This window comes from Scyliorhinus torazame, chromosome 3, assembly GCF_047496885.1.
Source record: "Scyliorhinus torazame isolate Kashiwa2021f chromosome 3, sScyTor2.1, whole genome shotgun sequence".
NCBI lineage: Eukaryota > Metazoa > Chordata > Chondrichthyes > Carcharhiniformes > Scyliorhinidae > Scyliorhinus > Scyliorhinus torazame.
This window is the reverse complement of record NC_092709.1, coordinates 261,136,199-261,161,577: the sequence shown is the minus strand read 5'-3', so window position 1 is coordinate 261,161,577 and position 25,379 is coordinate 261,136,199. Positions and strand designations below refer to the sequence as shown.

Here is a 25,379-nt window from a genome sequence, read left to right as displayed (position 1 = left end):
GTTGCCTTTTACCCCTGCCACCACCCCCCCCCCCCCCCCCCACAGGAGAAGCGCGCACACAACACCAGGGAGCATGTGAGGACTGGAGGAGGGCCCGCTGATGAGAGGCCACTGACCGTACACGAGGAAAGGGCCCTGGAACTGGCTGGCGGACCTGAGGACCGGGAGGTTGCTGATGCAGAGGTCGGGGCCCCACGAGCAAGTGAGCCACCAACAGCCCGTCCCCATATCCCCCCTCCCCTATATCCCCCTCTCCCGTATCACCTGATCACTGCCTGATGTCTAACCATGCATGCTTCATTGTGTATCGCAGGACCAAACGTCCAGGCACCCATCCCCGCAGATGCAGACCGCCCGCAGGATGCCCTTCGGAGACCACGGGAGACGGAGAGACCCGCACCCTCCAGCATGCGACGCCCGCAGGATGCCCCTCGGAGACCACGGGAGACGGAGAGACCCGAACCCTCCAGCATGCGACGCCCGCAGGATGCCCCTCGGAGACCACGGGAGACGGAGAGACCCGGACCCTCCAGCATGCGACGCCCGCAGGATGCCCCTCGGAGACCACGGGAGACGGAGAGACCCGGACCCTCCAGCATGCGACGCCCGCAGGATGCCCCTCGGAGACCACGGGAGACGGAGAGACCCGGACCCTCCAGCATGCGACGCCCGCAGGATGCCTCTCGCACACCACGGGAGACGGAGAGACCTGGAGCAACAGGGAGACGACACCCCCGTCACGTGCGGGAGCGACCACCCAGCGATGAGGGGGGCAGCCACAGGCCCCCGTCACATCCGAGCCAGGACACCACTATCCAGGACACCCCTACCCGGGACACCCCTACCCGGGACACCCCTACCCGGGACACCCCTACCCGGGACACCCCTACCCGGGACACCCCTACCCGGGACACCCCTACCCGGGACACCCCTACCCGGGACACCCCTACCCGGGACACCCCTACCCGGGACACCCCTACCCGGGACACCCCTACCCGGGACACCCCTACCCGGGACACCCCTACCCGGGACACCCCTACCCGGGACACCACTACCCGGGACACCACTACCCGGGACACCACTACCCGGGACACCACTACCCGGGACACCACTACCCGGGACAGCACTACCCGGGACAGCACTACCCGGGACAGCACTACCCGGGACAGCACTACCCGGGACAGCACTACCCGGGACAGCACTACCCGGACAGCACTACCCGGGAAGACGAAATACCGGACAGTGACTCAGAGTGGATGGGTGGAGACGAACCCCCACCCCAAAGTGCCATGGACTCAGAGTGGGACGACGAGCACGACACAACGCCACTGCTGTCACCAACACCCTCCACCATCGCAGAAACACTCACCACGGTTGGGCACTTTAGTGATGAGGCGTCTGGTACACTCACTGGTGCGCACAACACAGCCGTCCCGGTACAGCAGGTGGAGGTATGAGCAGCAGAGGGACCGGGCGGTCGGAGGGCAGCCCAGGCCAAGCGAACATCTGCCGCCCAGATGGATCCCGGGTTCCTGCAGTTACCACACCCACACATAGATCCGATGCAACCACCGACACGGAGACGAGCGAATAGGGTGACGGGTGGCTTGCGGCGGCTGCGGTCGCAGGTGGAGGAGTCCACCCGCGTCCAGGAGCTGGGAGTGGTCCCGGTCATGCGTGCCACCCAGGCTGACACCGCACGGGTGGCGTCCGCGGTGGAGGCAATGGGTGCGACGGTGTCAGACATGGGGTACGGTTTGCGAGGCCTGGGGCCTTCCGTGCAGGCGGCGTCTGTGGCCCAGGAAATGGCTGCCCTCTCACAGGAGGCCATGAGCCAGTGCCAGCGCCAGATGGCAGAGGCGCTCAACGCCATAGCCCAGTCTCAGCAGGCCATGGCCCAGTCTCAGCAGGCCATGGCCCAGTCTCAGCAGGCCATGGCCCAGTCTCTGCAGGCCATGGCCCAGTCTCTGCAGGCCATGGCCCAGTCTCTGCAGGCCATCGCTGAGGGCATCGGCGCCAGTGGCCATGTGCGAGCTGGCGTCGCACTGTCGCAGACAGGGTTCGACAACCCCCTGGGCTCCATGGCTGCAAACCTGCAGACCCCTGTCGATACCAGCACGGGCCTCCAGGACTGGCAGCGCCAGATGTCGGGGGCGCGTCGGATGGCCAGTCCGTTCGCATCCCCCACCCATGTAGAGGCCTGGGGGCCATCGGGCACCCCGAGGGAGGAGGAGGTGGTGTGGTCCGTCCCGGCTCCCTCTGTAGGGGAGGTCCCGGTACACCGCGACACCTCGGACTCCCCCCCTTCCGTCCCAGGTGCATCGGGTGGGCAACGGGCAGGACAGGCTGGCAGCTTGCCTTCCCAGTCGCCCGGGCCGCAGCCTGGCCCATCTAGGCCAGGACGCCCCAGGAAACGGCCGCCAAAGGGATCCAGTGTCAGAGGGCAGGAATCACAGGAGTCCACCTCCAGTTCTGCTGTACCGTCTGGGGAACCACGTAGACGTAGTCAAAGGGCCCGTAAGGCCAAACAATTAGACACTGAGTAAGTTGGCACGGGTGCAGGGCACAGATGAGTTTTAGGCGCTAGGGCACGTGCATGAACTCCTTTGGTTATTAAAGTCAATGTTACACCTACCAAAGCTGCCTTTGTGCTCTGTCCAAAGTGTGCGGGGGTGTCATGTACGTTGAGCGCAAGTGTGTGTGTGAGGGGTGGTCTTACCTCAGCCCCAGGTGAGTCTGCCCCCTTTCCCCCTGGGCCGCCATCAACATCCCCCGGGCAGAGGACGGGACCGTGCGCTGCAGTGTCACAGCCGCATGCAGGGATGGTCCGGGTGGATGGTGGTACTGTGGCCATGGGTCAGACATAGTCCAACGATGTAGAGCCAGGAGCTCATCGGAGGCGGGTTGTCATCATTCTCCATGGCCTGCGATAGACACGCGTCCACCCGCAACTGGGTGAGCCCGGCCCGTTGTGCCGCCGGTGGATCGGCAATTGGGGGTGGGGGGGTGGTGTGCATGCGGGTGGGGTGTGTGGGGTTGGGGAGGGGGGTGAGGGTGCTGGGTGGGTGGATGGGTGGGGGGTGTGGGTGGTCGGCTGTTGTCATGGTGTGCGGTCTGTGGCCATACTACCCGATTCCCACGCCCATCTAGTCAGTGAAGCAGGCGTCTATCAGTCTGTCCCGTGCCCGCTGGGCCAGCCGGTAACGGTGGACAGCCACCCGTCTGTGTCTACCCCGTCTGCCCTGACCATTGCCCCCATCCCCCTCATCTGGGGAGGACTGGGCCTCTTCCTGCTGCTCCTCCACTCCGCCCTCCTCTGCCTGCGGCACATCGCCCCTCTGCTGGGCTATGTTGTGCAGGACGCAGCACACCACAATGATGCGGCCGACCCTATCTGACCGATACTGGAGGGCGCCCCCAGAGAGGTCCAGGCACCTGAAACGCATCTTCAGCACGCCAAAGCACCTTTCGATCACTCCCCTTGTCGCTACATGGGCATCATTGTAGCGGTTCTCCGCCTCATTGCGTGGCCTCCGTATAGGCGTCATCAGCCACGATCGCAATGGGTAGCCCCTGTCGCCCAGCAACCAGCCCCTCAGCCGGGGATGGCGTCCCTCGTACATGCCGGGGATGGATGACCGCGACAACACGAATGAGTCGTGTACACTGCCTGGGTGACGGGCGCAGATGTGCAGGATCATCATGCGGTGGTCGCAGACCACCTGTACGTTCATCGAATAGGTCCCCTTCCTATTAGTGAACACGGCCCTGTTATCTGCAGGTGGCCGCACGGCGACGTGCATCCCATCGATCGCGCCCTGGACCATGGGGAACCCGGCAATGGCAGAGAAGCCCACGGCCCGGGCATCTTGGCTGGCCCGGTCCACGGGGAAGCGGATGTAGCGGTGCGCCATGGCATAAAGGGCATCTGTCACTGCCCGGATGCACCGATGCACCGATGTCTGCGATATGCCGGACAGGTCCCCACTCGGTGCCTGGAATGACCCCGTTGCATAAAAGTTCAGGGCCACCGTAACCTTGACGGACACGGGGAGAGGGTGTCCCCCGCCAGTGCCACGCGGTGACAGGTGTGCCAGCAGGTGGCAGATGTGTGCCACGGTTTCCCGGCTCATCCGGAGTCTCCTCCTGCATTCCCGGTCCGTGAGGTCCTGGTATGACTGCCGGGGCCGGTACACACGGGGCGCCCTCGGGTGCCTCCGTTGCCGTGGGGCCGCGACGTCCTCCTCCCCCTCCTCGTCCTGTCGGTCAGGTGTCCCTCCAGCCTGGGCGGCTGCCGCCTGCCCCTCTGCGGCAGCCTGCGCCGCCTCTCTGGCACGCTTCTCCTCCTCCTCCTCCTCCTCATCCAGGGCAACATAGACATGAGCGGCTGCCACCACGGCGGCCAACATCGCTGGATGGTCTGAAAACATGACGGCCTGGTGGGGGGGGGGAGGGGAACGACGACATGTCATCATTGCCCATATCCCCTCCCCCCCCCAGCCAGGTGGCATGGACCGCATGGGTCCAACTGTTGGAGGCTGGCACCTGGCCAGGTGGACCAACTCATTTGCCCTCCCATCACCCACCCCGGCACGGCCCCCTCCCCAACCACCACCCCAGCACGGACCCCCCCCCCAACCTCCACCCCGACACGGACCCCCTCCCCAACCCGTAACCTCCACCCCAGCACGGACCCCCCCCCAACCTCCACCCCGGCACGGACCCCCTCACCAACCTCCACCCCGGCACGGACCCCCCCCCCCCCCCAACATCCACACCGGCACGGACCCCCTCCCCAACCCCCAACCTCCACCCCAGCACGGACCCCCCCCCAACCTCCACCCCGGCACGGACCCCCTCCACAACCCCCAACCTCCACCCCAGCACGGACGGACCCCCCCCAACCTCCACCCCGGCACGGACCCCCCCCAACCTCCACCCCGGCACGGACCCCCTCCCCAACCCCCAACCTCCACCCCAGCACGGACCCCCCCCCCAACCTCCACCCCGGCACGGACCCCCTCCACAACCCCCAACCTCCACCCCGGCACGGACCCCCTCCCGGCACTCCCCCGGAGCCCAGCCTACTCTAACCACCCCCCCCCCCCCCCCCCCCCCGCCGCGCACACACACACAAGCCGAGACACACCTCTCCTCACGCAATCAGTCTGCGGCCACGCCATTTCCTGCCCAGAGCCAACCCCCCAGGCCGTCACTCACCTCCTCGCTGGTCGGCGTGAGCCTGGAGCACCGGGTCACGCCGATGAAAAGGAGGTTTGATTCACGTCGACGTGAACGGTCATCACGTCGACGGGACTTCGGCCCATCCGGAAGGGAGAATATCGGCAGGCCGAAAATCGGCTGCCTTGCGCAGACCCGTGACATTCTCCGCGGCAGCGGCGCCATTAACGCCCCGCCGACTTTTCTCCCTTCGGAGACTTCGGCGGGGGCGGGGGCGGGATTCACGGCGGCCAACGGCCATTCTCCGACCCGGCGGGGGGTCGGAGAATGACGCCCCCTATTCTTGAATACAAAAATCTCAGCTGACACTCCAATGCGGTAGTGAAGGAGTGCTGTTTGTAGGGAGGCAGAGTCTTTCAGGTGAGATGTAAAACTGAGGCCCCAGCTGCTCTCCCAAGTGGATGCAAAAGACCCATTGCAGTATTTTGAAAGAGAGCAGGAACATTGCACCCATTGTGCTCGTCAACACTTGTCTTTAAAATCATCACAAGTACAACTTAATTGATCATAAGCTCATGGCTGTTTGTGGGATCTTGCTTTGTTCAAATTGACTCATTTGCTCCATTGCAACAGTGACTACACAGTAAAAGTACTTAATTATTTGTACAGTGCTTTGAAACATCATGAGGTCATAAAAGGTGCCAAAATCCAATTTTTTCTTTCTCTGCCTCTGCTGTAAATGTCTTTGCTTCTTCAGCGGAAAAATGTCAAAAACTGAAAAAAAAACGGTTTTGCCGATTTTCTATAGAACACGCTTTCATCCATATACTAGAGAACACAGTGAAGGCTTTAAATCTCTGATTAACCTTAAAAAAGCTTTAAAAATTGTAGCTTAGTATTGCACGGACAAGCACCGCAAACATAATTTCTCACTCAACCGAGAATGAAAAATGCCTATTAAACCAGGACTGTGATTGCATGCAAAACAACAAATTAATTTCCACAATGGATATTTATTTTAAAAACTGTGTGCAATGCATCACATTTTCTTTATACTATGAGTGTCTGGATGTATGACAATGGATGTCAGCAGTATACTAATAGAGAAATTACTTGACCTGCTCATAAAAAGATTGGGTCACATAATTAGGACTCCATGAAATTAAATGGTTGGGCTGTTACAAAGCAGAGATAGCAATTAATTAGCTTTTTCTACCCAGTGAACTTAACCATACAACACTCCGGAATTGGAACCAGTGTGGAATTTGTGGAATCCCTAATTAAATACATGTTTCATCCCTACAAAGATGTGTAGGTTAGGTCATGCTAAATTGCCCTTAGTGTCCAAAAAGGTTAGATGGGGTTGCCAGGTTACAGGAATAGGGTGGAGCTGTGGGCTTAGGTAGGGTGGTCTTTCCATGAGCCGGTGCAGATTCGATGGGCCGAATGGCCTCTTTCTGCACTGTAAATTCAATGTCAATGTCTACAACATGAAGTCATTAAACTTTCTCAGGCCAACACAACAAATGAATGCATAGTGGAGAATAAGTTGATAGCAAAAGTTTGTCACTTCAAGTGGAGAAACTGTAAAGAGAATTAATGTGACCATAATTTCTCGCAAGCTACGAGCATTTGAAATTAACTGAACATTAGAGTTATACACAAGAGTAATTCAATTACTCAATGGTATGCTACATGTTTAGTTTAATTAAACATGAATTCAAATAATTTTAAGTTCTGTAACATTTCAGAATCGCTAAGCACTTCCAATTCTCAAAGTACTGAAATTCTATTCCTGTGAATCACTTTATTATCATTGTTTCTCCCACCAATTTTCTACACAGCAAGTTCCTTAACTCGGTAGACCATCAAAGAAAGGTGGCAAGTGAAGGACTGAAAGGGCGAATTCAAACCTATTTCTCACCTGTGCAACTTAATGGTGCATCTGCACTAACATGCCCTCCTACTTGGGAAATCATGCATAACACTGAAGAAAATATAACACTGAGGAAATTTAAATTAAATATGAAAAAGGACAAAAATGAAATTTCATGCAATATTCTAATTTTACACCATAATAATTAAATAGTAATTTACTGAAAATTGTGTAGATATCACAAGATGGAAAACAGAATATATTAAATGGGGAATGTTTTTTTAATGAATTTAGAGCACCCAAAAGGGCAATTTAGGTGGCCAATTCACCAACCCTGCACATCTTTTGGGTTGTGGACATGAGACCCACACAGACACGGGGAGAATGTGCAAATTCCATACGGACAGTGACCCGGGGCAGGGATCTGACCCGAGTACTCGGTACAATGAGGCAGCAGTTCTAACCACTGCGCAACCGTGCTGCCCAGGGTGGAACATTTTCTTAATATAATTTTGTTCTTCAAGGCAACGTCAATGAGATTTGAATGATAATTGTATATACATCATTTGATGACTTGCAGAAAGCCAGTGCTTACTTGTCCTTTAGATAAGCTTTCCCATCTCTCCGGACCTTGAGGTAGTAGATTATGTAAAAGTTCAGTACGTTCCCGGAGTGGAGGCAACAGTAAGGATGCGCCAACTGAAAGGGTTTCGTTGACTGCCTGTGTGACACAAAAAGAGCTTGTAATCAATCAAAAAGAGCTTGTAATCAATCAATACATAATTTCCCATTTGCCGACCAAAATCAGGTTAATTACAGAAATAATAAAATAGACCAACGGGTTTATTTGTTTAAAAGCACAATTGGCAGGATTTTCCACACACACCCCCGCGGCGTGTTTCACAGCAACGGAGGCGGCCTGCCATTAGACGGTGGCAGGATCTTCTGATTCCACGTTGATCAATAGGGTGTCCCATTCAATGTACCCCCTGCTGCCGGGAAACCCGCGGTGGGGGTTTGCCATTGGTGGGACCAGAAGATCCCCCCGGTGATACCAGCTGGAATATTTGGGCCAATTTATTTTTAAATCACTGTTCTACACATTAGGTTCAGGATCATCAATAAAATGTAGCTCATGCTTGCAGTGCCCTAAAACTCTCAATCACCCACTCCCTCAAATACCCAACTAATTCTCACGACAGCTTTTCAACACTATTGACCTCCCATGCCTCCCTCTCTAGTCCACTTCACACATGCTTGTATAAACAAGTTAATTCTAAACAATTTGCGCACCATCTGCTCTTCTAACCTTCATCCTGTTTCCCTTGATTCTAGAGTTTGTAGCAAACTCAAACACATCACTGCAGTTCAGTTTTCTATTCCCATGAAAACTAGGCATTTGTTTTATGCTCTCAGCCCAAAACATAGCATATCCTGACCAGTGTACTGAGTTGGGCCAGTTCCATTCAATCATTTGCTTTCTCTTGTTTTCAATCCAATGCACCACAGAAACGTACCTGTTATTCCATTCCATATCTTCTTCCTTTGTTTACCAATGGATGATGTGCTACGGTATCAAAATGTTTCCTGAAATCTAAATATATGGTCATCCTTTGCTCAAAAAACTCTAGTAAATTGGTTTGGCAAAACTTCTAGTGCTTCACTGTCTCTCGTTCTCTTCTAATACTTTAACCACAACAGACGACTGGGTCACTGGCCTGGAGTCACCAGGGTCATTCCTATACAGTATAGCATCTTCAAGCATACTGGGATCAGGATGATTGAATTAACCATTAAAGATCAAAAGTGTTAAAGTCCTTTAATTGCCAACTCAAACATCAGGGGCGGCATGAATCCCGCCCCGCCGCTCCGATGCCGGCTGCCATATTCTCCGGCGCCGGGGATCACGCCACACCAGTCGGGGGCCGTTGGCAGCAGCCCCCCCAGAAATTCTCCAGGCCCCGATGGGCCGAGAAGCCGTCGGTTTCCAGCCAGTCCCGCCGGCGTGGATCGGACATGGTCCCACACGGCGGGGCCTGGCTGGTAGGCCGGCTGGTGCTGTACTCGGGGGAGCGCGAGGGGATCCAGCCCCCGGGAGGGGCCCCCTCGGCGGCCTGGCCCGTGTTCGGGGCCCACCGATCTGCGGGGCGGGCCTGTGTCGTGGAGGCACTCCTTCCTTCCGCGCCGACCCCTGTAGGGCTCCGCCATGGCCAGCGTGGAGAAGACACCCCCCTGTGCATGGGCCAGAATACGCCGGCCAGTTTGTGCATGCGCTAAACCACTCCGGCGGATCTGCGCATGTGCTAACTCGCGCAGTACGTTCGGCGCCGATTGGCACGGCGCCAATCCCTCTAGCGCCGGCCTCACCCCCAGAAGTGCAGAGAATTCCGCAACTTCCGGTTGGCCCGACGTCGGAGTGGTTCGCGCCGTTCTTGGCGCCGGCGTTGGGCCAATTCGCCGATTATGGTGAATCCCGCCCCAGAACTGTCCAATCTCCTCAAAAGAATAAATGCAACCAACATTGTACCTGAGCATTTGCAACATAAAATAAGTTTGAAAATGTTAAAGGCTTGGCACCATGTTATCATCAGGTCTTTCTGGGCAGCATGGTAGCACAGAGGTTAACACAGTTGCTCCACAGCTCCAGGGTCCCAGGTTCGATCCCCGGCTTGGGTCACTGTCTGTGCGGAGTCTGCACGTTCCCCCCGTGTCTGCGTGGGTTTGCTCCGGGTGCCTCCCACAGTCCAAAGATGTGCAGGTTAGGTGGATTGGCCATGCTAAATTGCCCTTTGTGTCCAAAAAGGTGGGGTGGGGTTACCTGGTTACGGGGACAGGGTGGTGGTGTGGGATTGGGTAGGGTGCTCTTTCCAAGAGCCGGTGCAGACCCATGGGGCCGAATGGTCTCCTTCTGCACTGTAAATTCTATGAAAAGGTCTCCCTGGGTATTAAGAATTGGGGAAAATTAATATTTAAAAAACAAAGTAAAACCGCAAGTTGATTAACAGCAAATGTCTGGCAAAATGATCAGAAATTTACCGATCAGTGGAAAATAAGTATTTTACATTTGTGATTAGAGAAAACAATGGAGCTATAGAGGTGGTAACTTCAAAGTGGAAAGATAAGGGAATGGACAGGGGACTGCCAAAAGTCAGCTCCACAGGGTGAATAACATGAAAGGGAAATAAACAATATAACTGTAGAACCCTAACTAAGGAAAGAGAGAGACAGCTACCACCAGAACTGAAGCAATATGCAGATATCAGGGGCGGAGAATCGCCGGGGGCTGACGTGAATCCCGCCCCCGTCGGTTGCCGAAGTCTCCGGCACCGGATATTCGACGGGGGCGGGAATCGCGCCGTGCCGGATGGCGGGCCCCTCCACTGCGCATGCGCGGGAATGCAGTCAGCGGCCGCTAACGCTCCCGCGCATGCGCCGCCCGGAGATGTCATTTCCCGCCAGCTGGCGTGGCACCAAAGGCCTTTTCCGCCAGCTGGCGGGGCGGAAATTCGTCCCGCGCCGACCTAGTCCCTTAAGGTTGGGGCTCGGCCCCCAAATATGCGGAGCATTCCGCACCTTTGGGGCGGCGCGATGCCCGACTGATTTGCGCCGTTTTGGGCGCCAGTCGGTGGACATCGCGCCGTTTCCAGAGAATTTCGCCCAAGTTTTCCGCCTTCGCTGAACCCGAAGACAATTTCCCAGACTCGCCCATCTTAATCTGCTTGTGGTAATTATTTGTTGGATTTATCTCATAAGGGAACTACTTAATATTCAATGTTGTTTGGGAAAAGGGGTTCAGGTAAGGTAGGGACCAAGGGATAGTTTCATGTAAAATTATGTGTATAGTCATCAGTCTACTTAAGTAATAGTGTATTCTAGTCCTTCTTGTTGTGTGTGTTTTTGTTTTAAGTTAATAAATATTCTTTATTAATTATAAAGCAATCTCAGGATTGCTACCAGTGCCACGAGCTAGTCAGAGTAGGAATGTCAGGATAGATAGGATGAATGCGTGGCTCGAGAGATGGTGCAAGAGGGAGGGATTCAAATTCCTGGGACATTGGAACCGGTTCTGGGGGAGGTGGGACCAGTACAAACCGGACGGTCTGCACCTGTGCAGGACTGGAACCGATGTCCTATGGGGGGGGGGGGGGGGGTTGCTAGAGCTGTTGGGGAGAGTTTAAATTAATGTGGCAGGGGGATGGGAACCGATGCAGGAAGTTGGAAGGTAGTAAAACAGGGACAGAAACAAAAGGCAGTAAGGAGGAAAGTGTAAGGCAGAGAAGCCATAGTTAAAAATCAAAAAGGACGACAGTACAAGGTACAGTGACTGAGGGGAGCTCAGTGAATAGGACCAGGAATACTACAAGGAATAAAACGGGAAGTGAAAACCTTAATGGGAAGCGACGCAGCAGGTTGTTACATGAAGATATGGGTTCAACGACAAGGAAAATTAGGAGAAAGGTTAAGAGGAAATATAACTTAGGAGAGGTTACTGATCGAGATGTTAAGATTCAGAACAGAGATAAAAAAGCCAACATAAGTGTGCTTTACCTGAATGCTCGTAGTATTCGGAATAAGGTAAATGAGTTGATGGCGGAAATCTTTGTGAATGACTATGATTTAGTGGCCATTACTGAAACATGGTTAAAGGCTGGTCACGACTGGGAGTTAAATATCCAAGGGTATCAAACTATTCAGAAGGACAGAGTGGATGGTAAGGGAGGTGGTGTAGCTCTGTTATTTAAGGATGACATCCGGGCAACAGTAAGGGATGACATCGGTGCTATGGAGGATAAGGTTGAATCCATTTGGGTGGAAATCAGGAATAGTAAGACAAAAAAGTCACTGATAGGAGTAGTCTATAGGCCACCAAATAGTAACATTATGGTGGGACAGGCAATAAACAAAGAAATAACTGATGCATGTAGAAATGGTACAGCAGTTATCATGGGGGATTTTAATCTACATGTCGATTGGTTTAACCAGGTCGGTGAAGGCAACCTTGAGGAGGAGTTTATAGAATGTATCCGCGATAGTTTCCTAGAACCAAATGTAATGGAACCTACGAGGGAACAAGCGGTCCTAGATCTGGTCCTGTGTAATGAGACAGGATTGATTCAGGATCTCAGTGAGGGATTCTCTCGGAAGGAGCGATCACAATATGGTGGAATTTAAAATACAGATGGAGGGTGAGAAGGTAAAATCAAGCACTAGTGTTTTGTGCTTAAACAAAGGAGATTACAATGGGATGAGAGAAGAACTAGCTAAGGTAGACTGGGAGCAAAGACTTTATGGTGAAACAGTTGAGGACCAGTGGAGAACCTTCCAAGTGATTTTTCACAGTGCTCAGCAAAGGTTTATACCAACAAAAAGGAAGGACGGTAAAAAGAGGGGAAATCGACCGTGGATATCTAAGGAAATAAGGGAGAGTATCAAATTGAAGGAAAAAACATACAAAGTAGCAAAGATCAGTGGGAGACTAGAGGACTGGGAAATCTTTAGGGGGCAACAGAAAGCTACTAAAAAAGCTATAAAGAAGAGTAAGATAGATTATGAGAGTAAACTTGCTCAGAATATAAAAACAGATAGTAAAAGTTTCTACAAATATATAAAACAAAAAAGAGTGGCTAAGGTAAATATTGGTCCTTTAGAGGATGAGAAGGAAGATTTAGTAATTGGAGATGAGGAAATGGCTGAGGAACTGAACAGGTTTTTTGGGTCGGTCTTCACAGTGGAAGACACAAATAACATGCCAGTGACTGATGGAAATGAGGCTATGACAGATGAGGACCTTGAGAGGATTGTTATCACCAAGGAGGTAGTGATGGGCAAGCTAATGGGGCTAAAGGTAGACAAGTCTCCTGGACCTGATGGAATGCATCCCAGAGTGCTAAAAGAGATGGCTAGGGAAATTGCAAATGCACTAGTGATAATTTACCAAAATTCACTAGACTCTGGGGTGGTCCCGGCGGATTGGAAATTAGCAAACGTGACACCACTGTTTAAAAAAGGAGGTAGGCAGAGAGCGGGTAATTATAGGCCAGTGAGCTTAACTTCAGTAGTAGGGAAGATGCTGGAATCTATCATCAAGGAAGAAATAGCGAGGCATCTGGATGGAAATTGTCCCATTGGGCAGACGCAGCATGGGTTCATAAAGGGCAGGTCGTGCCTCACTAATTTAGTGGAATTTTTTGAGGACATTAACAGTGCGGTAGATAACGGGGAGCCAATGGATGTGGTATATCTGGATTTCCAGAAAGCCTTTGACAAGGTGCCACAAAAAAGGTTGTTGCATAAGATAAAGATGCATGGCATTAAGGGGAAAGTAGTAGCATGGATAGAGGATTGGTTAACTAATAGAAAGCAAAGAGTGGGGATTAATGGGTGTTTCTCTGGTTGGCAATCAGTAGCTAGTGGTGTCCCTCAGGGGTCAGTGTTGGGCCCACAACTGTTCACAATTTACATAGATGATTTGGAGTTGGGGACCAAGGGCAATGTGTCCAAGTTTGCAGACGACACTAAGATAAGTGGTAAAGCAAAAAGTGCAGAGGGTACTGGAAGTCTGCAGAGGGATTTGGATAGGCTAAGTGAATGGGCTAGGGTCTGGCAGATGGAATACAATGTTGACAAATGTGAGATTATCCATTTTGGTAGGAATAACTGCAAAAGGGATTATTATTTAAACGATAAAATATTAAAACATGCTGCTGTGCAGAGAGACCTGGGTGTGCTAGTGCATGAGTCGCAAAAAGTTGGTTTACAGGTGCAACAGGTGATTAAGAAGGCAAATGGAATTTTGTCCTTCATTGCTAGAGGGATGGAGTTTAAGACTAGGGAAGTTATGCTGCAATTGTATAAGGTGTTAGTGAGGCCACACCTGGAGTATTGTGTTCAGTTTTGGTCTCCTTACCTGAGAAAGGACGTACTGGCACTGGAGGGTGTGCAGAGGAGATTCACTAGGTTAATCCCAGAGCTGAAGGGGTTGGATTACGAGGAGAGGTTGAGTAGACTGGGACTGTACTCGTTGGAATTGAGAAGGATGAGGGGGTACTTATAGAAACATATAAGGTTATGAAGGGAATAGATAGGATAGATGCGGGCAGGTTGTTTCCACTGGCGGGTGAAAGCAGAACTAGGGGGCACAGCCTCAAAATAAGGGGAAGTAGATTTAGGACTGAGTTTAGGAGGAACTTTTTCACCCAAAGTGTTGTGAATCTATGGAATTCCTTGCCCAGTGAAGCAGTAGAGGCTCTTTCATTAAATGTTTTTAAGATAAAGATAGATAGTTTTTTGAAGAATAAAGGGATTAAGGGTTCTGGTGTCCGGGCCGGAAAGTGGAGCTGAGTCCACAAAAGATCAGCCATGATCTCATTGAATGGTGGAGCAGGCTCGAGGGGCCAGATGGCCTACTCCTATTTCTTATGTTCTTATACCAGAAAAAACACAGACACCACTACAATCCAGTGTTGCAAGTTACCCTTCTGGGTTTTGGGATACCTTTGCATTTAACATCAATGGGGTGTGTAACACTGGGCCATACAGTTACAGCAACCAAGGATGGACAGGAATTTATTAAGAGTTACACAAAAGCAATGTGAGCAAAATGTTATCTGACTTCTCTTTCTCAAACATCTTTCTCACAGCCACATGTTCTTTTTCTTAAAATATTTTTAGAGATTTTGATTTTTCTTCCCAAAGTTTACAAAAATATACCATACAATAAATATATAACAGGAGTAACCACCTCCACCTCCCCCCCCCCCCCCCAGTAATATCAGCTAACCACCCCTCACCCTGTCTCACCCCCACCCCCCTAACTTTAAGTATTTTACTGATTTCGCATTTTATATGACATTTTTCGGGTTTTACTTATTTGCATGCGACAGCACCCTCAGAAAACATGCAGGTTACCCAGATAGCCTCGCTTCAATCCGTCCCCTTTTTGGATGTACATTGGTCCGCCATTTACATGTTTCTGGGAGGGGGTTGCGGGGGAGGGGGGGGGGGGGGCGGTAAAGGCTAGGACGTCGACCCTTCTCCTCACGAATAGATCCATGTCATGTGGAAGCCCTCTTCCGACCCATGGAAGGTGAATTTGATTTCTCCAGATGGAGAAATTGCTATCGGTCGCAGCCAGTCTGCAGCTTTGGTGCTGCTGATCGCCTGCCAAGCAGGATTCTTCCACGGGCAATTAGGGAGGCAAAAGCATCGGCCCCCCTCCCCATGAATAGTTCTGGCTGGTCTGATAGCCCGAAAACTGCCACTTTTGGGCTTGATTCCACCGGCACTGCCACAACCTTGGACATTGGTTCAAAGAAGGCTGTCCAGAACCCGACAAGTCTGGGGCATGCCCAGAACATGTGGATGTGATTGGCCGGGCCTCCCTGGTATCCTTCACATTTGTCCTCCACCTCTTAGCAGAACCTGCTCATTCAGGTTCTAGTTACGTGTGCTCTGTGCAACGCTTTCAGCTGCATTAGGCCGAGCCTTGCGCATTTGCAGATGGAGTTGGCCCTGTTCAGTGCTTCGCTCCAGAGTCCCCACCCTATTTCTGTCCCTAGTTCTTCCGCCCATTTTCCCATGTCTCATCCAGCGGGGAGAATGCCCGCTCTCACAGTCGCCCATACAGATCCCCAGTTCCCCCACCTAAGTCACCCACGTCCAACAGTTCCTCTATCACAGAGTGTGTCGGTGTCCGTGGGTATGATGTTATCTCCTCCGGAGGATGTTTTTGACTTGTAAGTTGGGCAGTTGTAACCTTTCCGTCAGTTCCTCTAACTTCGCTAATCTGTCATCTGTGTAGAAGTTCCTAACTGTCTTTGTCCCTCTGTTCTGTCTCCACCTCTTAAAGGCCCATCCTGGCTCGCGCAAACCTGCTGCAGATGGGGGCCATGGTGGACATTTTGGTCATACCGAAGTGTTGTCTCATTTGGTTCCAAGTCCGGGGTGTGGCAACTACCACTGGGCTTGAGTGTTTGGCTGGCAGGGATGGGAGAGATGTTGTGGCGAGGGCTCGGAGGGTCGTCCCTATGCAAGAACTCGCCTCCATACTCACCATTGTGCTCTTCTGGTTCCTTCACCCACCTCCTCACTCTCTCTGCTGTGACCACCCAGTGGTAGTATTGTAAGTTTGGGAAGGCCAGGCGTCCCATAATTATTTTTCTTGGTCGGACTCTTTTGGGGATCCTTGGATTCTTCCCACCCCCTGGGCAAGCACCGTGATCAATTTGTCAACTTTGTTAAAGAAGGTCTAGGGGACGCAGATCGGTATGGATCTGAACAGGATGACTAAACTGGGCAGCACATTCATCTTGATCATCTGCACCCTCCCCGCTAGGGAGAGTGGGAGTGTGTCCCACCTCTACAGATCCTTTTTAACTTCCTCCGCCAGACTAGTCAGGTTTCACTTGTGGATCGGTGTCCTGTCGTGGGCAATTTGGATCCCCAGGTATGGGAATTTGCTTGGGGCTTGCCCAAACAGCATCCCTTCCAGCTCTGTTCCTCTCCCTTTCGGGTTCACAAGGAAGATTTCACTCTTGCTCAGGTTAAGTCAGGAGCTTCATAATCCCTTCCATGCTGCCTTGCGGGTCCGAGGCGTAGAACAGCACGTCATCCACAGAGTTCAACTCAGTGCTTTCTGTCCCCTCTCTGGATCACTTTCCAATTTTTCAACGTTCTGAGGGCGATTGCCAGTGGCTCAATTGACAAGGCGAATAGAAGCGGGGACAGCGGGTATTCCTGCCTTGTGCCCAAGTGCAGCTGCAAGTATTTAGAGCTGGTGGTGTTGGTGCGTAGACTTGCCATGGGTGTGTTGTACTGGAGGTGAATCCTCCCCCAACCCAAACCACTCCAATACCTCAATGAGGTACTTTGACTTGACTCTGTCGCAGACGTTTTCTGTGTCCATGGAGATGATCACTTCTGGTGTTCTCTCCCTGGATGAGGTCACTGCCACATTCAGCAGGCGCCTGATGTTCGCTGTTAGCTGACTACCCTTGACAAATCCTGTCTGGCCTTCTGCGACCGCCTCTGGCACGGAGTTCTCCAGTCACCTGGCCAGGATTTGTGCCAGTATTTTCACGTCTACATTGAGCAACGAGATGGGTCTGTGGGATCTTTATCTTTCTTGGGTATCAGCGAGATAGTGGCTTGTGCTAGTGTTAGAGGCAAAGTGTCCCTTGCTAGCAAGTCTGCAAACATCGCCTGCCAAGCACAGGGCCAATGCTGCTGCAAATACTTTGTAGAAGTCCGCCAGGAATCTGTCTGGTCCCGGTGCCTTCCTCGCCTGGAGTTAATGCTCTCCATGACTTTTCCCAGTTCGAGCGGTGCTTCCAGCTCCCTCCTCCTATCTTCCCCCACGACTGGCATGATCAGTCCATCGAGGAACTGCTTCATCCAGAGTTCCCTTTGGGGGATTGCGAGGTGTCCAGTCCCCGGTAGAAGGCCTTGAATGTTTTGTTGACCTTTTCCGACTCCGCTACCAGTCTACCATGGTTATCCCTAACCTGTGTTATTTCGCTCGTGGCTGCCTGCTTTATGAGCTGGTGAATCAGCAGGTGGCTGGCTTTCTCTCAGTGCTCGAAGAAGATCCCCCGTCTGGCCGAATTGGTGTACTGCTTTCCTGGTGGATAGCAGGTTAAAATCCATTTGCAGCTTTTTCCTCTCCGCCAGAAGCTCGACAGTCAGGGCCATGAGTATCGGCGGTCCCCCTCTGGTATGGAGTCGACCAGTTGTTGCCTAGCTGCGCTCTCTTTCCTGTCTCTGCGAACTTTGTATGCAATGATCTTGCCTCTGATCACAGCCTGCAGTGCCTCACAGAACTTGGAGGGTGGGACCTCCCCATTCTGGTTATTGATAATAAACCTGTCTGTGGCCTGTGATATTTTCCTGCAGAAGGTCTTGTCGGCCAAGAGGGCCGTGTCCAACCTCCATGTAGTGTGGAGCATGGTTGGAGATTACGATCGGGGAGAATTCTGCTCTTACTATCAGTGGAAGCACTGATTTACCCATTGCAAAGATGTCGATACAAATGTACGCCCTGTGTATCTGTGAGAAGAATGAGAACTCCTCCTCCCCTGGGTGTGTGAACCTCCATGGATCCACTGCTCCCATCTGCTCCATAAATGCTCCTAGTGCTTTTGGATTGGATTGGATTTGTTTATTGTCACTTGTACCGAGGTACAGTGAAAAGTATTTTTCTGCGAACAGCTCAACAGATCATTAAATACATGGGAAGAAAAGAAAATACATAATAGGGCAACACAACATATACAATGTAACTACATAAGCACTGGCATCGGAAGCATACAGGGTGTAGTGTTAATTAGGTCAGTCCATAAGAGGGTCATTTAGGAGTCTGGTGACAGTGGGGAAGAAGCTGTTTTTGAGTCTGTTCATGCATGTTCCCAGACTTCTGTATCTCCTGCCCGATGGAAGAAGTTGGAAGAGTGAGTAAGCCGGGTGGGAGGGATCTTTGATTATGCTGCCCGCTTTCCCCAGGCAGCGGGAGGTGTAGATGGAGCCAATGGATGGGAGGCTTTTGCCATGTTTGACCTATCTGTCAGTATGCAGTTAAAGTTCCCACCCCCCATGATTAATCTGTGGGTCGCTATGCTGCCATGGTCTTTTTTTATATAAAATCTGTGTCATCACAGTTGGGAGCATACGCGTTCACCAGGACTACCGGTGCCCCGTTCAGGACACCGCTGACTATGACGTACCCTCCCAGTGTCCGTAACCGTCCTTGCCGCATTAAATGTTTTCTTATTACTAAGCAGTATGGTTCCCCTCCCCCCAACTTTTGCCCCATAACATGAATGGTAAATCTGTCCCACCCAGCTCTTCCTCACCCACAGTCGGTCTTTCTTCTCCCTCAGGTGTGTCTCTTGGAGGAAGACTATGACGGCTTTCATACTTTTCAGGTGGGTGAAGACTCTGGATATTCTCACTGGGCCGATAAGTCCCCTGACGTTCTTGGTGACTATTTTGATGGGGAATTTTGTCTCTGCCTGCCCCCCCTCCCTGTGGCCTACAAATCAATCTCATTACGAAATAAAACATGCCAATTTCCATAACTCTCAATATAGATGAAAAGACAATCGTAGTTGAAAACATCCACAGAAAAAATGCAAACATTGTGGAGCAACTACTGATAATGCAAGCACGGACGAATTTCACAATTTACCTCTTCAATAGAATTTGGAACATCTGAATCTATTAGCCGAAAAAGCAAGTTCCTTAGTGGTCTACCCTGTTGCCCGAGGACAGCAGCTCCGGTTCCTCCAGCTTGAGCCAGGGACAGATGAGTGGAAAGCAACTTCAAGCAAAGAAATACAAAGTGATTGTGTTCCCTGTTTTTTAAAACAAAAGCACAAAACTCATTACAGGGACCTATACAATTTCAAATCATGACTTAGAAACAGCAATTCTGGCGTTCCATCAGTCCATAGCTCAGCTTCTACTAAACAACTTAAATGACAGATATTCAAAGTGCCTGAAGTGTAAACCATTATCTATTAAGTTTTCATAAAGCCTTCCTGTATCACGAATTAATCTTCACAAAAAGAATAGACTGGAATCTTATCAGTCCTTAAAGCCACAGTATTGATAGAGGATGTTAAGATTAAAGATATGAAGGGATATTGGCCAAAGGCAGGTATATGGAATTAGGTCACAAATTAGCCATGATCAATGAATGGCGGGACAGACTCAAGGGGCTGAATGGCCTATTCCTGTTCCTATGTTTCTAGGTTTGGAGCGGCTCAGAAGTGGTGGTATACCGGCAATGTCACTAGACTGGCAATCTAGAGACCCAGGCTATTGCATTCAGGGATTCAAATCCCACCACATCAAATTTGAATTCAATTAATAAAAGTCTGGAATGTAAAGCTAATCGCAGTAATAGGAACCATGAAACTCTAGCGATTGTCCTAAAAATCTATCCAGTTCCTTACTGAAGGAAATCTGCTGCCCTCGCCCAGTTTGGCCTACATGTGATTCCAGACTCACAGCAATCTTAGATGCCCTCTGAAATGGCCTAACAAGCCACTCAGTCCAAGGGCAACAAATTACGAACAAAATGCAGAAAATGATAATAACAAGCACAATGAGGAAAACAATAATTTGAACTGAATATAAAATTGTATGGAAGCAGTAAGATGGAGAGATCAAGGTCATGCAGCAATATGATGACTCCACTCAAATGCTAGCGGTGGATGAGTAACACAGAAAAGCCCACTTTTGTATCGGACTTATATACCAGAAAGTAATATAGGCCAGATCATAAAAAGAGGAGTTGCAAAAATACTTAATTACAAAAAAGTCTGAGTCCTGATTAAGTGCATGAATGCGAATTAACAAATAATTCCAAAAGATTGAGGATTTAGAAGCATTAAGAATGGAGCTGCAGATTAAATTTGAACGGGAGTAGTAATTTAATATTCCTTGTAGTAACACATTCAGCTGAGTGACAGGAAGAAAATGTTAGAATAACAATATTTTTAAAAAATCATTACAAAGCCATAGAGTTAGGATATTTAAGGTTATTTCAACAAAACATAATCCGTAGGATAGAATGAAGAAATAGGAAGGGAAACATATATAGCTTTTGCTGTGCATCTGAAATCAAACTGGAGATTTGTAGCCAGGTCAGAGAAGAAATGACAAGGATAAAGCAGCAATAACATTGGGCTATTTTTATCAAAAGAAGTCCAGAATGAAAGTAATGTAGGTGGTCAAAATAAGAAAGCTGTTTAGAATGTATATCCAAGACTGTTTCCCAGATCAATATGTTTACACAATCCAAAAGTTTACACAATCCAAAATATTGGTCATTACCTTTGAGAGAAGAAAGGTTGTGGGGGTATCTCATTGTTAATGCCATCACAGTACCTATCCAAAAATGTTCGCAAATAACTAAATGTACTTTCCTCCAGATCAACACAGAAAGGCCTGTGCCAGGCAACCAGTTGTCTAAAGAAAGAGATAAGCACAAACATGTAAGTAACATTTCCAATTGTCATGTGAGAGTACCTTAAAGAAATGGGTGTTTAAGAAATGTACCTTTAAGAAATGGGTGTTTATCAGTGATGTCAGAGTGTGGGTGGAGCTGAGCTGTGTCAGCTTTTTACATTCGTTTTAGGCTGTTTGCCGCAGGGTGTGTTTTTAGTTTTGTTTTCAGTGTTGGAGCTGGGGCCAGACAGAGCAGGTGTACTGTTGATCTCTCTGCCATGAAAAGACCATCTCTTGATCATTTGGTGAATTCAGAATTATAAATGTTCTCAGTAGTGAATGTAAACCTAATGTGCTTCTGTTAAAAGGTGTTTCTTCTGTCTTCTGGATGTTGTTTGGGAAATTATTAAGGATTGTAGCCACCTGGGTTGGCCAACTCCCGATGTAAAATGGAGAACAGCAAAGGCTGCAGGGAAATTCAGCCAACACAGGCTGAAACCAGCAGGTGCAAGTTTGCTGTGTGTTAAACTCTGCAAAAGCTCAGACAGCTTCGATACAAGCAGCCATCTGCATAATAATGTAGCAGCCATCTACATACTAATAAGCAATCCCCGGGAACAATCGCAACATTTGGGACAAACAAAGCTAAGCCAGACTCCCCGGCGCCAGCAGGAGCCAACACAAGAGGTTAACGGACACCTCAAGACCACCGATCGATCAGGGAACCGCTCCAGTATTGGAGAAATCGAACCAAGCGATTGGAACGAAGTCCAATCACCTGGAACCAGGTACAGGGTCCGCCCCGACAGGCAGGAAGCCCCTGGGGACTATATAGTTAAGCCCCCAAAGCTCAAATCGTTCTTCTTGACCGGGTCACCCAGCAACGCAAACCAACCTTGACCGGTTCAACTGCCGCCGAGATCCAGTAAGTCTTAAGTCAACGCTCGCTACGAGATAGGCGCTCCTAGCTACCAATCCATACCAACTTTGAATCCCGCAGACTCAAAACCCGAACGAAATGCCATTTGTTCCCCTGACCCGGTGGGCCAGTCCGAAGCTAAGTATAGGTCTGTTAGTTGTAGAAGTAGCTTAGAAGTAGAATTTGTGCATGAGTAGCGATTACTGTGTATAATAAATGTGCTTTGATTTGAATCTTACTAATCGGTGTATTGAGTTATTGATCATTACTTGGACTTGAACCTCGTGGCGGTATCATAAAGATACCTGGCGACACGAGAGCAACGGTTATAAAACAGAGCCAATTGAACCAACCAAAAGTTAGCAACAGCTTCAGGCACTAGTTCATATGCAGCTAAGATGGATTTTTTTCACCACCTCATACGTCCCAGATACCTCCTCCGGTAGTGATGCAAACACTTCACTAGCCATTGTTGGTACGGATTGGTAGCTAGGAGTGCCTATCTCGTAGCGAGCGTTAAATTAAGACTTACTTCGTTCGGCGGTCACTGCACCGGTCACGGTCAATGTTGGTTCGTGTTGCTGGGTGACCCGGGCAGGACGCAGAGGGGAAGAGAGCGATTTGAACTTGGGGCTTAACTCTTATAGTCCCCAGGGGCTTCCCGCCTTTCGGGGAGGACCCTGTACCTGGTCCCAATTGGACTTTGTCCCAATCGCTTGGTTCGATTTCTCCAATACTGGAGCGGTTCCCTGATCGATGGGCGGTCTTGAGGTGCTCGTTCACCTCCTTTGTGTTGGCTCCTGCTGCCGCCGGGGAGTCTGGCTTTGCTTTGTGTGTCCAAAATGTTACTCATTGTTCCCGTTGATTGCTCATCAGTATGTCGATGGCTGCTACATTATCATGCTGATGGTCGCTGGTATCGATGTTGTCTGGCCTTTTGCAGAGTTAAATACACAGCAAACCTGCACCTGCTGGTTTCTGTCTATGTTGGCTAACTTTCCCATCAGCCTTTGCCATTCGCTATTTTAAATCGGGAGCTGGCCAATTTAGGTGGCTACAAAGCCTACAGACAAAGGTTTAGAAATTTAAGGAAAGAATTTGGTCAAACATACATGGAGTTTGAAAGGCTCAAACAGAATAGTTTTGATAGGTGGATAAGGGCTTTGAAAATAGACAAAACGTTTCAAGCTCTCAGAGAAATTATACTTTTGGAGGAGTTTAAAAATTCAATTCCTGATGTAGTAAGAACTCATGTGGAAGAGCAGAGGGTTAAAACTGGGAGATTAGCAGCAGAAATGGCAGATGATTATGAATTAGTTCATAAATCAAAGCTTGGTTTCCGACATCAGCTTCAGCCTGTGAGGGATAGAAACTGTGGACATGAGAAATATTCAAGTGGTAAAGGTAAAGGTGATCTGATGGGAGATAATAAGGAGAGGTGTACCTCAGATTAAAAAAGAAATCCAGGAGGGTGGAAAAGGCATGAAACGTTTCAAATGTTTTCACTGTAATAAACTAGGCCATGTAAAGTCACAGTGTTGGTGGTTGAAGAAAAGCATTGGGAAGACTGATGTGGTAAAACAGGATAAGACAGTGGGGTTTGTTAAAGTGGTAAAGGAAAGCCCAAGTGAAGTGAAGGAGGTGCAAAAGATTGTACAGCCTGATCAAGAGGTGATTGATAAGAAGGTGCCAGATCTCTTTAAAGAATTTACTTGTGTGGGTAAAGATTACTCATGTGTATCAGGAGGAGCAGGTAAAGAAGTCACAATTTTAAGAGATACGGGAGCTAGTCAATCTTTAATGGCAAGAGATGAGGAGTTATGTAGTTTGGGAAGAATGTTGCCAGAAAAGGTGGTAATATGTGCAATTTAGGGTGAGAGGAGCAGTGTTCCATTATACAAGGTAAGGTTGGAAAGTCCAGTGAAGAGTGAAGTAGTAGTAGGAGTAATAGAGAAACTATCTTGTCCAGGAATACAGTTTATCTTGGGTAATGATATAGCTGGATTGCAGGTGGGAGTGATGCCTACTGTGGTTGATAAGCCAGTGGAAAATCAGACAACTGAAGTGTTGAAGGACGAATATCCTGGGATTTTTCCGGATTGTGTAGTAACAAGGTCGCAAAGTCACAGGTTAAGACAAGAGGAGAAATCAAAGTGAAGATGAAGTTGAAGTGCAATTATCAGAAATGATTTTTGATCAGATGGTTGAAAAAGAACAGGTGGAGGATGAGGCGGATATTTTTAGTTCAGGAAAATTGGCGGAGTTACAACAGAAAGATATAGAAATAAAACGGATGTATCAGAAAGCATATACGGAAGAGGAATCTGAGTGTATACCAGAGTGCTATTACCGCAAAAGTGATGTCTTGATGAGAAAATGGAGACCTTTACATATGCAGGCGGATGAAAAGTGAGCAGAAGTTCATCAAGTAGTATTGCCGGTAGGGTATAGAAAGGAGGTGTTGCGAGTTGCACGAGGTACCAGTGGGTGGTCATTTGGGAATCAGGAAGACTCAAGCTAAAATCCAAAAACATTTTTATTGGCCTGGACTACATAAAGATGTAGTTAAATTTTGTCAATCATGTCACACGTCAAGTGATAGGGAAATCTCAAGTAGTGAGATAACCAGCGCCCTTAATACCCATTCCAGCATTTGAGGAACCTTTTACGAGGGCCATAATTGATTGTGTAGGACCGCTTCCTAAAACGAAAAATGGGAATCAATATCTTTTGACGATAATGGATATGTCTACTACGCTTCCAGAAGCCATTCCAATATGTAATATTACAGCTAAAAAGATTGTGGAGGAGTTACTTAAATTCTTTACTCGATATGGACTACACACAGAAATACAATCGGATCAAGGATCAAATTTTACCTCGAGGTTATTCAAAGAAGTTATGGATGGCTTAGGAATAAAACAATTTAAATCAACTGCGTACAATTCAGAATCGTAGGGAGCATTAGAAAGGTGGCATCAGATATTAAAGAAAATGTTGAGGGCTCATTGTCACGATTATCCAGAGGATTGGGATAAAGGAATTCCATTTGTACTGTTTGCAATTAGGGATGCACCGAATGAGTCAACCAAAATTAGTCCTTTTGAACTCATTTTTGGTCATGAGGTAAGAGGACCACTTAAATTGTTTAAAGAAAAATTGGTGAGTGAGAAATCGGAAATGACATTATTGGATTACGTGTCAAATTTTAGGGAACGATTAAATAGAGCAGGTGAATTGGCTTGACAACATTTAAAAGTTGCACAAAATGTGATGAAACGGGTAGCGGACAAGAAATCCAAAGTTCGTAGTTTTGCCATTGGAGATAAAGTTTTAGTATTGTTCCCAGTGGTAGGTGAACCTTTAAAAGCTAGGTTTTGTGGACCTTATCAGATTGGAAGGAAATTAAGTGATGTGAATTATGTGGTAAAAACGCCGGATAGAAGGAAAACTCAC

At 49.4% G+C, this 25,379-nt stretch overlaps 1 protein-coding gene across 4 annotated transcripts in view; it reads right to left on the bottom strand.

Annotated features, from left to right (window-relative positions):
* The window catches only part of LOC140409077 (probable E3 ubiquitin-protein ligase HERC1), a 701,933-nt gene that overhangs the window by 561,767 nt on the left and 114,787 nt on the right, over window positions 1–25,379 (bottom strand). For 3 of the 4 annotated variants that reach the window (XM_072497165.1, XM_072497164.1, XM_072497166.1), the window contains exons 11-13: window positions 20,891–21,025; window positions 19,239–19,404; window positions 7,653–7,778 (exon numbers count right to left, since the gene is read on the bottom strand). In XM_072497165.1, coding sequence (XP_072353266.1) covers window positions 7,653–7,778; window positions 19,239–19,404; window positions 20,891–21,025 — 427 coding nt within the window. Of the gene's footprint in view, window positions 1–7,652; window positions 7,779–19,238; window positions 19,405–20,890; window positions 21,026–25,379 lie in introns of those variants that run through there. The other variant, XM_072497168.1, reaches the window with a different exon arrangement.